The sequence below is a fragment of the Penaeus monodon genome, chromosome 26, assembly GCF_015228065.2.
Source record: "Penaeus monodon isolate SGIC_2016 chromosome 26, NSTDA_Pmon_1, whole genome shotgun sequence".
Taxonomy (NCBI): domain Eukaryota; kingdom Metazoa; phylum Arthropoda; class Malacostraca; order Decapoda; family Penaeidae; genus Penaeus; species Penaeus monodon.
Genome location: NC_051411.1, coordinates 39,007,422 through 39,024,494, shown reverse-complemented (window position 1 = coordinate 39,024,494; position 17,073 = coordinate 39,007,422). Strand labels below are relative to the sequence as shown.

General features: G+C 37.9%; 1 protein-coding gene across 1 annotated transcript; it reads left to right on the top strand.

Annotated features, from left to right (window-relative positions):
- Positions 1–9,989: 9,989 nt before the first annotated feature.
- Positions 9,990–12,321, top strand: LOC119590156 (putative nitrilase-like protein NIT1). Its single transcript, XM_037938942.1, has 2 exons — positions 9,990–10,134; positions 10,764–12,321. Exon 2 carries the CDS (start codon positions 10,868–10,870, stop codon positions 11,786–11,788), a length of 921 nt encoding a protein of 306 aa, XP_037794870.1. The 5' UTR covers positions 9,990–10,134; positions 10,764–10,867; the 3' UTR covers positions 11,789–12,321.
- Positions 12,322–17,073: the final 4,752 nt, after the last annotated feature.

Here is a 17,073-nt window from a genome sequence, read left to right as displayed (position 1 = left end):
CGCAAACAATTAAAAACCAAAGCATACCTAGCAAAAAAAAAATTCCCAAAAGTAAAAAAATATAAGCAAATCTTACTTTATCAACTAACCCCCCCAAAAAAAAAAAAAAAGACCCCAAAGCAGGGTTGAAAAGGAAGCATTTTAAACTTTTACTTTGAAAATAAAATTTTAAGGGATGTGGACTAAATTTTATTTAAGATGAGGTTTATATGTTGAAAATGAAGATACCCCAATGTGAAAAGAAATGGGTTTAAGTTATTTATGAATCTTGCTTTTCAAAAAATACAACAGTACTTTAATATTTTTTAAAAAAGCCCCAAAAATTTTGTTTTAATTTTTTATTACATTTTTTTCTTTCTTTTTCTTCTTTTTTGGTTTTTTACTTTTTTCTATTACTTTTTCTTGGTTTCCTTAATTTTTCTATGATGTTCTTTTTTTCTTTTTCTTTGTCTTTTTTTTATCTCATGCTTTGAACTTTTTGCATTTTCTTGCGATATTTTCTTTTCATAGAAAAATTTTGGTTCCCCTTCAGGATCTTTGGACATATTTTATTTTTTGTGCTTTTTTTTCACCTGAATGTCTGGATGATTTCCCCAATGGGGGGCATTCTTCATTCTGTCTACCTTTTTTATGTTTTTTTTCTTTTTGGTTTTGTGAGTCCCGGCTTTCTTTGGATGACACGGTCCATCCATCCATCATTTTCTGAGGGGCTTTTTCTTTTCCCCCTTTTTTTTTTTTTTCTTTTTCCCTTGCTCCCCTTCACCAACTGCAGCAAGTGATACATCTTCCTCTGGAATTTCCCACCTCTTCTGTGACGAGTGATTTCTTCCATCTGTGTATCCATTTTTGATTTTTTCTTCTTTTTTTCTTCTTTTTCTTCCGACTGTTTGACATTTCCTGTCAGCAGTCTGGTGGGTTTCCCTTCTTCTGTGTTTTTCCACTTTCCTTTCAGCTTTTGCTCTTGCTCTTGCACTCTTGCTAATTTGGCTGACATGCTAGGCCATGACGTGCTCCTCTTTTAAAAGAAAATAAATGTAATGATGTTGAAAGAGATATCAAAATATACAGCCAGACTCGGTACATTTGATTTGTTCAACAAAACTCATTATCAAGAATAATGTATTTGAAATGTCAATGTAATACTAATATATACTGAATACAGATGTGTAAAAATGTTGATAATGCAAGAAAATTAACTCATTTTTACTGTCAGTGAAAACATTATCTCCTCTCATATTTACTTGATGAAACATTCATATCACCTCTATATCAACTACTGTGCGCTGTACGACCTCCACAGAGCTTAAACAACTCCTCATCTGTAAGTTTTTGGGACAAATCACGTTCTACGATTCATCTGAATCACTGTTGAATTTTTTCCAATTTTGATTTATGTAGAGTCCCACCCTGCAAGAGGCAAACATACACACTATTATGCACTGAATTTCTAAGCAATAGAAACAATACTAAGAACAGATAGAGATTAATATAAGCACAGGTGGGCTGAGGGAGGGAGATGAGAATGCCCCCATTTAGGTTTTATTAAATTAATTTCCCCCCCCCCCAAAAAAAAAAAAAGTGCTACATCACAATAAATTTTTTGAAAAATGCATAAAAATGGGGAGAAAAAGGCATAGATTTTAGGGCTTATGCATCAAACACTTTCTCACTGATGTGTTATAATTTGTCTAAGCATGAGTCAAAAAAGGGCAATCAGGAAGGTGGTGATGGTAGATTCAAATAGAATCAGTTTGAATAAAATGAACTTTTTCAATATTGAGGTGAGATCAATTATCAACTTTGGTCAGCCCATAAATCAAATTCATGATAAAGCTCAGATTAAAGAAAGGGAAATCACTATTTGTTAGGACAATTTTCTGGAGAGAAGCCCAGAGAAATCAAAGGGAAAAAACATTTTTAGAGTGAACTTGAGGATATGGAAAATGCTCACAGAGGCATCTTGATTTTCAAAAGCTTTTTATTCTCTATTGCTATTAGTATTTTATGCGTATAAAAATCTAATGTAAATAGAAATAATAACAGTATAAAAAAGGGATTGCAGAATCAGAGGAGGGCCCCAAAGGACTAACAACGTTTCCCTGGTGGCTCAGCATTTGTGGACCCCCCAAACCCTGCCCTTTGTTGTCGTGGGGGGGCTTAGGAGGCGGAGACTGGGACCCAATGATGGGGAACCCCCCAAACCCTTTTGGGCTCAGCCCTCGACTCAACTAATTTTGCATGGTCTTTTTTTTCCCTTTCCCCACCTTTCTTTCTGTCCCTTCACCAAACCTTTACTATCCACCCCCTAAGGTGTGAGAGCCGTGCTAAAAGGATGAAAGGCTGACTTTGTGCCAGTCCTGAAGGGCCCTGAGGAGCCATGGGCACGGTATTCCCCTGATTGTTATCTACCCCTTTACCCCTCAAGGGGACCTGAGGGGTGGACTGGTCTTTATCCCAACATAATCCAGGCTACCATGGCCAGCAATGAAAATTTATCTCCATATTAGGGGCAATGGGGTTGCCCCTTTATCAAATAGCCCCAACGATGTAAACCCACCCGATTCCCTGACCCCAGGCTCTCCTTTGACCACGCTCCGAACACTGCAACAACTCCCCCCTCATAAATGCCTACTAGTACAGTAGCCAACAACCAATCCTTAAGAAACATTTCCACTCTCCAGCACGCTCAACTTCATCACCTCTACCCCCACAACCTCCAACATCAACCACCCATCCCCCTTTTTAAATACCTTACACCCTTATTGCCCACCTCCCCATAACATACCTCCCTCAACACTACTCCATCGCACGCACCCGCCCTTCGACTACCCTATCACTACAACAATATTGAATACCCTTTTCAGCGCAGCCAAAGGGGACCGTTTTTTCGTGATCCCCCCCACAGCCCCCTACCTGAAAAACACCCTTCTCTTCCAACAAGTCTCAAAAAACAAGTAGGTAAAGTCTTTTTCCGTAGCCGACCCGACCGCTCCCGTCTTGTCACAGTAACATCCGAAAACCAAGCTATAGCATTAACAAAAACTAACAGACAATATGGTAACCCATCCTTGCAGAACCCCATCCAACCCTCAATACTTGCACCGGACAGTTTCAATCTCCCCAGCAAATTCCCCAATCTATGCAAAGATTGGTCAGATTGTGGAGAAGACCTACTTGCCTGTCTCACAGACTATGATGCAAACGTCAGTACAATGCTACTCCATTCCCCCAGAGGTAATCGAAAGAAACCCACAAAACATAGCCAAAATTACCTTCCGTAGACATGGGCCCTTTCCCTTTTAAAGTCTATATAGGAGAGAATCCTCCCTGTTCGTCCATACCCAAACCCCCTCCACGTCAGTGCCAAAATTTTTGGGTCTAGGACACCCCGCCAAACATTGCCGTTCCACAGCCAGATGCCCACTATGTGCCCAACCTGGCCCTACCCGATCTAAAATGCCCTGCACAATCACGCACATGGTGCCAACTTTTGGCGGCCCCCATAATGATTTTATAGGGGCTGTCCCACCTACAAATTTGAGTCTGAGGTAGCAACTCTTCAATTCAAACTTGGACCCCACACTACGTGAAGCCCGACAAGAAGCACGTGACGTGGTTTCTCTCTTACTCCTTACTCCAGTAATACTGCTCATTCTACCAATTCTCCTAAACCCACCCCCCCAACATCTAAACCCCCCTCTTCTACCTCCTACCTTCCCCCGTCAAACTCTTTTTGCCATCCTAAAACCAGACACTCCAATCTTACTACAGATATCTCAATCAACACCACAACCCCAACACCTTCCCCTCTCCTCCCCGCACTACCCGTAACAGACAGAACAAACGTTCCACCCCCTCTTCCCCTACCACACAATCACCTCCCCCTTCCTTTACTCCTTTTCTTTAGACACCAGTCCTCTCTTCCCCCCTCACAAGAAATCCTATATCCCCCAAAAACTCCCAAAACCCAAATCAGAAGAAGAAACCATTGAAAAATTCAAGATTACCTAATGAAACTGACACTCAACCTCCAAATCTTACAACTCTTTCTCCTTCCACACTCAAGTAACTGCTGATATCCATCCTCCTCCTAACGATATCCCCCCTACACCCTATCCTCCTACCCCCGGCCAACACAGCCCCTCCCCCCGACCCCAAACCCCCCCACATTATACCACCCACCATCCCCTCTATCCCTTCCACTCCCTCCTGGATAAAACACGTGAAACCCTTATGTCACCAAGTATCCCCTTCCTCATCTCCCCAATACCCCTCCTAGTAGAACACCAACTCCCACCTCTCCCATCTCAGACCTCTCAGTCCTTTCCAAACCCCCCCAATGCTTCCCCCTCAAAATCAGAAGTTAACATCCTTCATTGGAATATTCGCGGTTTCCCCTCCCCCAGACCTGACCTTCGTCATATCCTTTCCTTTTATAGTCCATCTATGTATGCCTTCAAGGGGACCTTTCTAACACATCCTCCAATACCCCAATTATCATTATGTCTTATCCCCACATTCCCTTTATGTCTCATCCTACTTATCAATCAGAAACACCTTATGTCACACCTCCCTTTCAAACCAATGTCCCTTGCACAGTTGTAATTTTCCCCCTTTCAATCCACACATCCTATTATCGTGCCCACGTTTTGAAACAACCCGTACCTCTGCTTTCCCCATCTATCCTCCCTTCACCGACCTCCCAACCTATCAGACATCCTTTCAGAACCCCAACACTTTCTGCTTCAAACAACCTATTCTCCTTTCCTAAAAACGTACATACCTTCACTAATCTAACTCCTTACCACACCCGACCCTAACCCTTTCACTCACCAATTCCTTTAGCTTAGACAACTAATAAACTAACTCAACCACCCTTCCCAAACATTAACTATAGTGCTACATACCTTAGATGTCTAGCACATTTCTCTTGCTTTTAACCATTAACCTTTTCAGCATTTGTGGAACTATCTCTGTGTAAAAAACTTCACAGAACTAACTGCATGGTCAGTCCATGCACCCGGGCATCAGTGGGTTACACAATATAAAAAATATTTGACATGAATAGTAATAAAAAGTTTCTTTTCTATTTATATATTATTTGTAATTATGCAGAAATAAGTTCAACAGACTTTCCTACTATTTTTGAATCCAATTTTCAATTCAATAAGTTTAAAATTTGATGACCCTCAATGAAGAAAGACATAGGGAAAATAAAAACCATTCTAAAAAGAAGTATGTTATAAAATGTTATAAAAAATCTTACCTTAACAAAAACCATTATACATATTCATCTTTGTGATAGTTTTTTGCTCACTTGTAAAATCTTCTGTCCTGATGATCTCCCCTGACCCATTCTGGTTTAAAAAAAAAGGTTTTAATTTTTTTAGAGCAAAACAAATAAACCATAAAATAACTGCATTCAGATAAAAACACATTAATTTTATATCCCCACAAGAAAATGGAATATACTCACACCCCCCTCACACTGACTCTTTCTTCTCCCCTTTCCCTTTTAAAACAAACAAACAAACAAAAAAAAACACACACACTCCGAGGCATGAGTGAGGGTATAAACACTGTCTGTTTCTGTCTGTCTGTCTGCGTCTGCTGTCTTCTGTCGTCGTCTGTCTGTGTCTGTCTGCTTTTGCTTTTGCGGGGGGGCTGTCTGTCTTGTTCTGTCTTGTCTCTCACTCTCCGCATTCTTTCCCCAAAACCCACTCCACTTTGCTTCAAAAAAGAAGAAGACGAAGAAAAAAAAAAGAAAAAAAAAAAGGGGAAGACTACACTTAGCATGTAATTAATTATTAAGTTGGCTAATACTGAATTTTTTTGCCTTAATGAATTTATTGCGAAATTTTATTTCATTTTTAAAGTCATCAATTTCAGATTTTGATTTGCCTTTTTATTTAAAATTTACTTACTTTTCCCCTACCATCTTTTGAAAAAAAAATTTTAAAAACAATTCACAATACATGTAGTTTTGAAAAAAAATTAATAAATAAAAAATTAAATTAATTTAAAACAAATAACTAGAAAAAAAAATCCCCTTTTAAAAAGAAAAGCGCATTTTAAAAACACTGGAAACAAAAAAATGCTTTGGCACAGATAAACTCAACCACTCCAAATTCACTGAAATTTTACACATTTAAATTTCCCCTTTCATAAAATGAATTTCTTAGAGCTTTTTTGAACACAGGGCCCCACCGGGGAATTTGAACCTTTTCCCCCCAAAATCATCCCAAAATTCCAGTGTTACGAACTTTATTTAATTTAAAGGTTTCGTTTTTCCCTTCTCTTTTTTTCCCAACCTTTTTCCGTAAAGAAAAAAAATGTATAAGTGATTTTCCCCAATGCAAGCACAAAACCTGTGGGGGCTTTGACTGACCCATTAAAATTTTTTTTTTTATTTCTTCAAACTTTTACTTTTCAAAGTATTGTCTACATTGTTTTCTGTTTCAAAAATTCAAATTTTTATCTTCATAACTTCGGGCCACTAAGAATATGGTAAAAACTATAGGTTTTAATTTTACAAAAAGGAATGCTAGAATTGAAGGAAATGGACATACCATATTAGAGCATAAAAATAGAACAACACAGTACAGCTGCTGTGACCCCATATTATGTTTAAATGATGAAAATCTGTTTTTTCACCCTTCAGAACAAATCCCAAAAAAAAACCTTGGGGGCTGCAAAACCCAAAAAGCCGAGTTTTTAGTGTTGCATTTTTTTAGTTACATGAAGGCCCAAAAGGGGGGCATAGGGGGGGTTTCCCCCCGTTAGGAATAATAGAGGGGAAGGGAAAGTTGGTTTTTATTTTGGGTTTTACTGATACCCTTGTTTGGGACTTCATCTTAGGTGTGCTCAGTCTCTGTGACAAAAACCCCCATCAGTATCCGCTTTTTAACCCTTCCCACCAGGTAGCAGTAATACGCCAAAGGCATGCCTGGACAAAATTCCCGGGGACGTGAAACAGCCATTTTGTGCCGTCCGGACAAACTCCCTGTGCATGCCAACCAATCGCCCGGTGGCAGGGCCCCAGATCATTTTGAATACAGCCGGGAGGAGGGTTGTATTCATGAAATTTTTTTGTATTCCCTTTCCTTTGGAAACCACCCCGCAGCATTTGGGTTAATGGGAAAAATACAATTTCAATAGTAGGCTACTTTGATTTGGGTCAGACTTAATTTTTTGGCTCTAACAGTGGTTGGGATCAAGCAATGTCTGGTTCCCCCTTAGGGGCCGGGGGAAGGTCCCAAACATCCCCAATTAGCCTTCTTTTGGCAAGGTTTTAAAAATCGGTCTATGTTGTTTTACAATAGAAGCCAAATAAAGATAAAATAAATATTTGTAAAATCTACAGTAAACTAGAAAAAAAACAAGCATGAACGGATTCGCATCAATCAGCTCCTATAGGGTGAAATTTAAAAAATAAACAAAATATTTAATCTACGTGGACTTACTAATAGCAGTCAACTTCACCACTCAAAACACCAAACCGAGCTCTCCAACTGCAATTCAAAAAAACAAAAACAAAAATCAAAGGGTTTCCTTCTTTCCACCCCCATTTTTTCCAGTGAGAGTGAGCAAAATCAGCGCCCCCACCCCTTCATGGTGGACGACCCAACACCCCGAGGGTTTGTTGACTTTGGGTACGGATTCGGTTCAAGCCGGGGGTTCATGCGAACCGATGCGAGTCAGATCGAAAATTTAAAAAGTTTATCAACCCTATTTTCGCGATCTTCTAAACGTATTCTCGGTAACTTTCAACTTGGTGATAGAGTGTATATTTTCATTATATTTCAGTAACATGTAAAAAGGAAAACCTTTATATCAATTTCCCACACGTAATTTATATATATATATATATATATATATATATATATTATATATATATATATAATATATATATATATATATATATATATATATATATATATGTATATATATATATATATATATATATATATATATATATATATATATATATATATATATATATATATATATAGTTATATATATATTATATATATATATATTGTATTATTATATATTATATTATATATTATATTATTGATATATAATATATATATATATATATATTATAGTGATATTAGTTATTAGTGTGTGTGTGTGTGTGTGTGTGTGTGTGGGTGTGTGGTGTGCGTGTGCGTGTGTGTGGTGTGTGTGTGTGTGTGTGTGTGTGTGTGTGTGTGTGTGTGTGGTGTGTGTGTGTATGTATATATATATATATATATTTTATATATATATATATATATTATATATATATATATATATATATATAATTTATAAATATACATATAATGCATATATGCCCCCTCCCCCCACATATATATATATATATATATATATATATATAATATATATATATATTATATATATAATATATATATATATTCGCACTATTTGCCGTTAATGTGGTAGCACTGGCAGGAGGACAGGGCCTTCTGCTATTGCCCTGAATTCCGAGCCAGAGCCCGGGGAAAGACACATAACAGGATCCGGGGGGTGGTCAACATGGTCTAGCAGATGGAGAGAACAGGTGCTATGTTGGACACTTTTGACTGTAGGAACGCACAGGCAGGCCTTTGCACTCGGTCACTTTCTAAAGGTCATGAGGGTGAGTCATAGATGGGCAGCTGTAGTGTAGATAGACCCAGAGACATCTTCGCTTAGTCTTGGCTTAGGGGGAAAAAATCAGTAATCCCCGTGCAGGATGGTGGGTTTATGCAAGAGAATAAGGGGGAAGGGGAGCCCGGCGTCGCCAATAATCTTCCGAAAGAGCTTCTTCTTTTTCATCTTTGTGTATAACTGGATACAGCTTCTAATAGCTTTGCTTGTCATATAAATGGCCTCCTCAATCACCCTCTGAAGTTCACAGCCAGCATGGTTTCTAACAAGGGGAAGGTGAGTGTTACAGCCTGTCTGACTAACTGCCACTGGAATAATGAGATGGTATATGCAAAAACTACCTCAAGCATAAGGTATTTATGGGACCATTGCAACGCTAATAAGGCAGTAACAGCTTGCCCTTAGCCTGTTTAAGGAGATCAGTCAACTGACCTGACAGAATTTGGTTCTGGCTGTCCATATTGCTAGAATAACAGTCCTAATGAGTATACTGCTAGCTGCGGGCAATGCACGAGCACATTAAGCTCCAGGTCTCCTAGCTCATAGGATGCCCCAAAACGGCAACCGCACAATTAGATGAAACCCCCTATCTTCTGTTCATTCATCCCTAGGAAGCTGTACTGTAGAGTGGCAAAGTCTCTGTAGAAGTAGAGCCAGCCCCAGGGCAGTCTTATATGAGGGTGAAACTCAGAACCCTGGACCACAAATAGGTTTCCACTATTGGTAAGTCACCTGGTCTGTGAATTACATGTTTTTTTTTTTCTAGTTCCAGTTGAGCAGTGGGACCCAGGTGCAGAGCCTTGCTTCCTGTCCGTTTAAGCCGTTCGGTTGATTACCGCACATGGCGGGATGCACAAGTGTGTGACCAGTCGTGCCGTTCCCTCTCTCTTTATTCTCTCTCTAGCTCGAGCTGATTATGCATCAAAGTGCTCGTGCTGGCGTATGCACACACATGCATGCATGCATGGAGCAAGAGAGAGTGACTGAGTGAGAGACGGAGAGAGGAGAGAGGGGAGAAGGAGGAAAAGAGAGAGAGAGAGAGAGAGAGAGAGAGAGAGAGAGAGAGAGAGAGAGAGAGAGAGAGAGAGAGAGAATGAGGGAGGGGGGGGGGGTTGATAACTTTAACACAGTTTCATTGTAACTTACCTGATAAGATAACTCCTCTAGAAACTATTAATCTCATTATTCCAACCCACCTCGTCTTATACCTACATTATCAATAAAATAAACAAAACTAATGAATCTGTCAATTTCTAAATATAATTTGTAAATATCATTCATGAAATTAATACCAGAGCACGTGTTTACTTGCACATAATATAGTCTCTCAAGCCTGAACATATTTACAGACTGGCAACCGTTCCTCGTCTACAAGGTCATGCCTTCCCAGTAATAATAGCCAGTAGTGTGTATGTGTCAACGAGAGTTTCTTGAGCACCGCTTGCTACCAAATATCAACGAGAGAGAGTGGCCTTAGTGCAGGTAAATGAAAGGGGTCCTAGCTTGCTGAGTTCCTTACTGAAGGTAGTCAGCGGGGTCAAGGACGAGGTGGTGGAGCTGGACCTTGCTGGGGACAGAGGTGTTAAATGTTAAATGTTAGGTATTGTTTACAGTGTGTGTCTGTGTTGATCGTGTAATAAGATATAACTAAATCCGTCCTATATTCGTGTCTGAGGTATTTTGCGCAGCTGAATGGTGTAATCTCACGGGAATGTATTGTGTAAAGGATAATAGGTGCAGTGACGGAGATTATAGATAATCGAAACGTTACATTACCTTGCTAGTTTATATTTCCAATTGTAAGAACACTCACTATGTGCTAATTTGCTTAAGATAAAGAGCAGGTTATAGTGAGTGATTGAATTGAGTCTGTTTTCGTCTAACTTATGAAAGGCAGGACCATTACATATTTGCTTGCTTTACGGCGCTATGTTCATGTCTTTACGAAAATTTGAATTATATTTACAAAAAACTATTAATATCAGTATTAAAGTCCGTTAGCCATACCATTTAAACAATAATTTAACAAATGGAGACATCTCACTAGGTAAAAAATGGTTACATGCACTGAACTACAATTAAGTGACGAATATTTATTTTGTTTGCAACAGAGAGCAAGGGGAATGCGTTCAACGCCTTCGTGAGTATAAAGACACATCTAGGGTCTCTCAAATCCACAACCGACTGATTTAGCAACTAATCAACTCCCGCAACAATGCCAAAAACAGTGATTGCCGCCCTGCAGATTGGGACAAGCCCAGACGGTTCTGCATCCACCGTTGAAAACATTCTCAAATATGAACCTGAAATCATAGAGACTGGCTGCAAATTGTTAGTCTTACCCGAAGCTCTCCTGGGAGGATACCCCAAAGGCTCTTCTTTCGGCACGAGGCTGGGCTTCAGGACGCCTGAGGGCAGAGACGAGTTTCTCAAGTACTGGAAGCAGGCGGTGGACATCTCGGGCCCCGAAGTGGACTCACTCTGCAAGCTGGCGAGGAGAGCGAAGACCTTCATCGTCGTGGGCATCGTCGAACGGGGCGGCTCCACGCTGTACTGCACCGCCCTCTTCATCTCGGACCAGGGCGAGGTCGTCGCGAAGCACCGGAAAGTGCTTCCGACGGCCAGCGAGAGGCTGATCTGGGGCCGCGGCGACGGCTCCACTTTGCCCCTCGTCAAGACACCCGCCGGGCTGGCCGGAGCTGCCATATGCTGGGAGAACTACATGCCCCTCCTACGCTACGCCATGTACGCCAAAGGCATTCAGATTTGGTGCGCGCCCACGGTGGACGAAAGGGACATCTGGCAGACGAGCATGAAGCACATATCCTACGAAGGACGCACATTCCTGGTGAGCGCATGCCAGTACCAGCCTCCTCCCTCGGAAGAGATGATTGCAGCTTTGGGGCTCCCGGAGGGTCGGCCTATAATCCGAGGGGGGTCCGTCATTTACTCGCCCATGGGAGAGCCGTTGGCCGGCCCTGTGTACGACAAGGAGGCGCTCTTGAAAGCCGAGATCGACCTGGATGACATCATTCGAGCTCGCTACGACATGGACGTCGTCGGTCACTACGCTCGGCCCGACATCTTCCAGCTGGTGGTGGACGAGAAGCCGAAGAACTCCATGGACTGTCAGTAACACGTCGTGAATTGCGGTCGTGGGCAAGGTGATCCCAATGTAGAGATGTTTGTAATTCTAATATTATTCTCACTATCATAAGTAATATCAGACTGTCAGTATTATTTTGTTATCATCATTATTACTGCTGCTAATAATGACGATGATGATGATGATGATAATAATAATAATAATAATAATAACAATAATAATAATAATAATAATAATAATTATTATTATCATCATCACCATTATCAGTTTTTATTACTATTGTCATTATTATTTTATTATCACTATCAAGAACATCACAATTTTCACCATTGTCATCAACAGTAGTAATAGCATTAGCAGTATTGCTCTTAAACGGCATACTAAAAAAATGGTCATTCTCACCATTTGACCAATTGTTGAAACACGCATGAAGTTCGAATATTTACAAAGTCCTCTTCATGGCTATTTCATCTTTATAAATCTCACTCATTCTCAATAAAAGGGATTTCTCTGTAAGACGTGTTAAAGCCTTTTCTGTTTATCAATAAATTTAACATTAAGTAGTCAATATTTACAATCCCAACCTCTGTACGCAAACCAGTTTCATTTGTAGACGCTCTGCCAAAAATGTTTAAAGAATCGAAAATATGAAGAAGACAAAACTGTATACAAAACTTTTAGGTAAAAAAAGAAGTCAAATTAATTATACTATATAACCCCCCCCCCCCACGCACACACGCGCGTGCTGTGGCACCACATACTTGTAAAAAGATATAAATCATCCCTTTTGTAAATGGTCTGTTAAAGCGGCTTTGAAACGTCTTGGCAACCTCTCTCGGACTTTCTGTAGCCTGTCCCTGTGTTATACTTCATCCTTAACCGCTTTCTTCAGTGGGATCCATACATTCTCTATATTTTTTATATTTAGTCAATCCTTAGGTCATTTCATGGAACTGAATGTCTTGGTTTTCAAATTATTAATATAACCCACTGTCCGGCAAGGCGCCAAATCCTGTTAAAAGTAAGACCACACGATAATTTTGATTCTAATTTCATTCACAATACTACTTGCTATTTGCAGGTATGTGTTGCATTTATATGAAACCAGTGTTTAGTGAAAGAGTGTGTTGAAGTAACAAGTTATCTGTTATCTAGAAACTTATCCTCTTAGGGATAGTAAATTCATTTATTCTAGAGCAGTGGTTCCCAACCGGTGGGCCGCGAAGCTTTGGGAATTGGTAATGTTTGGGCAATATGCTAGGTGTTCATAGAAGAAAATCTTATCTGAACCCATATGTATTACAATTATGTAAATACTACTTATATACATTTAGATATACATTTATATATACATATATATATATATATATATATATATATATATATATATATATATATATATATATATATATATATATGTATGTATGTATGTATATACACGTATATGTATATATGCATATATATTATACAGATATGTATATATTACATATACACATACATATATATCTCTAAAAAAGATCCTACGAAACCATCTCTTAAGCAAAGCAATTACGTAGATAAATCTCATATATATGTATTCTTTTAGTTCAGCCTAATTTGTAGTATAAAACAGTACGGATGTTTCGGAAGTTTGAAAAAGCAGTAACAAATGGGAAAAAAAATATCTGAGGGTTAATGGTTAAAACAAATAAATGAACTACACATAGTAGTCGTGCAGCACTATGATAAAGTATTGTCGGAAAAAAGGGTAAAGACCAGTTACCGATTAAGATAAGTGGACAGACGACAACGATCAAGGGATTGAGGGTAACACGTCATTCTTCTCAGATACGGTAAAAGATAAGATAACTAATGCTATAGATGTATATTTTTCATTATTAATAAAATAAGATTAACCGTCTTTTCCGCCGACAAGAAGCGTCTACTTGTAAATCGATGAATTCAGCAGCCAACAGATATATATAATTATAAGGGTATTTACTCACTCTATTGTCTTGTCCACCTAGACAGTTGCTTATCCTGAGATGTGATGTGTGATAACTTTCAACATACAAACCCGGATCTAAATGCAAACCATTAAACATTACGGACTGTTGTAATCACTGTATATATATATTTATATATATATGCATATTTGCGTGGCGTGCAGAGAGGGGTGGGGCAGGCGGAGAGGGACAAAAATATTGATTTTGAAATTTATATTTAAATAGAATAAAGTGTTTATTTTACCTTTCATTTGTGTTTACGTGTTCAAAATATCTCCCTTTCTTATAATACTTGTCAGTACTTGGCCTTGTACTCGAGACTCGAGTCTTTGAGGCATACAATCAAGGAGTTGGCCCCGAGCATCACCTGACCTCTGCGCGCGCGCGTGTGTGTATGTGTGTGTTTGTGTGTGCGTGTGTGTTTGTGTTTGTGTGCGTGTGTGTGTGCGTGTGCGTGTGTGTGTTTATGTGCGTGTGTGCGTATGTATGTGTGTGCGTATGTGTGTGTGTGTGTGTGTGTGTGTGTGTGTGTGTGTGTGTGTGTGTGTGTGTGTGTGTGTGCGTGTGCGTGTGTGTGTGTGTGTGTGTGTGTGTGTGTGTGTGTGTGCGTGCATGCATGCATGCATATGCGTGCGTGCGTGCGTGCGTGCGTGTGTCTGCATGAGTTTGGCCAAAAAAAAACATGGATGTTTGCTGAACAGCTATTAAAATATACGACTTTCATTCCACCAGTGATTATTGACATTGAAGAAAAGACACGCAGAGGAGTAAAACATCACGAACAAAATAGTTATATGGGCAGCTATTTTCTTATTTTCTCAAAAATTTGTTTGACAATTTAAATCACTCACCAGCTGTACAGGGGAGTCGTAAAATAACCTTTACTTCGCAGTGCCACCGTCACAACTAAATTCAAAACATTCGCCTGTTGTTTGAAGGTTCGAACCTAAAATTGAACCACTGGTTTAAAACTGCTTCCCGAACTCTTCAACTTTAGCATTTCTAAAACTTGTTCAGTTCTGATCAGAATAATAATAATGTTTATAAACATTTTATTGTTTTGTTTATATTTGCTATATACTTTTTATGCGATCGACACACATGGTTAAATGTAAAATCGAGAACGAGATGCGGTATCCTGATAAAATTGGCTTAATTTTATAAATAGTAAAATTATGTCAAATGTGAGATTCCATACTTAACAGCAACAGTTCTTCAGACAGACATATCAATTTCAGCTAAGTTATTTTCAACTGATAAGCCGTGGTGGCTGGCTCATTGGTATCTCCGCAAGACGCAACACACACACACACACACACACACACACACACACACACACACACACACACACACACACACACACACACACACACACACACACACACACACACACACACACACACACACACACACACACACACACACACACACACACACACACACACACACACACACACACACACACACACACACACACACACACACACACGTATTATTATTATTATATATATATATATATATATATATATATATATATATATATATATAGATAGATAGATAGATAGATAGATAGATAGATATAGATAGATAACACATATACATTTATATGTAATATATAGATGTGAGTGATGCAATGTAATATGATCTCAATGCCTACAAACTGTTGAGAGAGGCATGGGGACAATATATAGTAACACTTGGCATTATGATTTTTTACCTGAACCTTAATGCCTTGTAAACCATTTCTTTCTCATTCATAATTTCTCAATAGTTGTGGCTATCACCTCCCCATACATATTTTCCAGGGTAATTCCATAACTCTGGAATGAGAAAGTAGTAAAGGAAGTGTATCATTATTGCAAACTTTAATTATTTGAAATCACAAATCTGAAAATAAATAAGCAATTGGAAGCCAGATAAGTGATCTGTAATGACACCATAATAAAAACATGACAAGAATATGATTATCATTTTTGGATTTTGATTAAAAATTGTTATGTAGCATGTACCATTAACAGGAGTATGCTTACATTTTACAAAGAACAAATATCTTGGGTGACCCAACACTAAATTGGTTATGTAAATGAATCTGTGCAGAATATATGATGTGAGTGATAATATACCCAAGATTATATGGAAATAATGAAATAATGAAATATCTGTCAAACCTTGTCAAACAGTAGAATATTTTCATGGGGCAAATTACAAAAACTTTGGCATGTAGGTGTAGATTCAAAGGATAAAATAAAATTATTCAAAGGATATACTAGAAGATACTGGATGAATATCAACTGGAGATATAAATTTTCAAGAATTTTTAAGTAATTATATGGGTTAAGGACTGCTAAATAAAGCTATGTAGCAGACTTTTGGGATGATATAATACAAGTGATACACATACACCTACATACATCAGTGTACTACATGTAAAGTATGTGTGTACAATACATCTTGTAATTTTTGCCATACTAAAAACCAGACCCAAGAACCATCATCTGCATAACAGTATCCATTACTTTACATTGACTACAGTAGTGTTATGAATGAAAATTCATCATGTAAAGCTAAGAAATATTCAAATTATCATGAATTTTGCTACTAAAAGCTCAAGACCCAAAATCATTCAAACATGTATCCATTACATTTTGCATGATACAGTAAATTATATGAACCAAATAAGAAATTCTACATTGTACTTGGAACAGGTAAGAAATCTTTCAACATGACATATCATGAAATTTTGACATGTAGCACAGTAAGTGATTAGATTACACAATATGACTAAGGCATTTGCACATTGTCTTTGCAAAAATCTTACAGCAAAGACTCTATAATTTGATGATAGATTAGTGTGTTAATGATAAGCAATTTAATATTGTCTTGCATTGTAATTCTGTCAACTATATCTGTAAATATGTGTATTTGTATATTAGATGTGTGTATATATGTATATAAGTTACTGTGTATTGCTGTGTTTGTATATATCTATATATATAATATGTATATATATATATATAGATATATGTGTATATATGTATATATATGTATATGTGTATACATGTGTGTATATATGTATACATATTTATATCATATATATATATATATATAATATATTATATATATATATATATATATATATATTATATATATATTATATATATTATATATATATACTATATATATATATATATATATATATATATTATATATATATATATATACATGTACATACATACAGATATACATGCAATATGTCTGCACGTGTATATGTATAATAACTGAATAACTATGTAAATGTCATCTGAAAATTACAGACCAAATATTTGGTTA

Bases quoted from the DNA above. Each gene is read 5' to 3' on its own strand.
- LOC119590156 (XM_037938942.1), top strand. From the start codon at position 10,868: ATGCCAAAAACAGTGATTGCCGCCCTGCAGATTGGGACAAGCCCAGAC.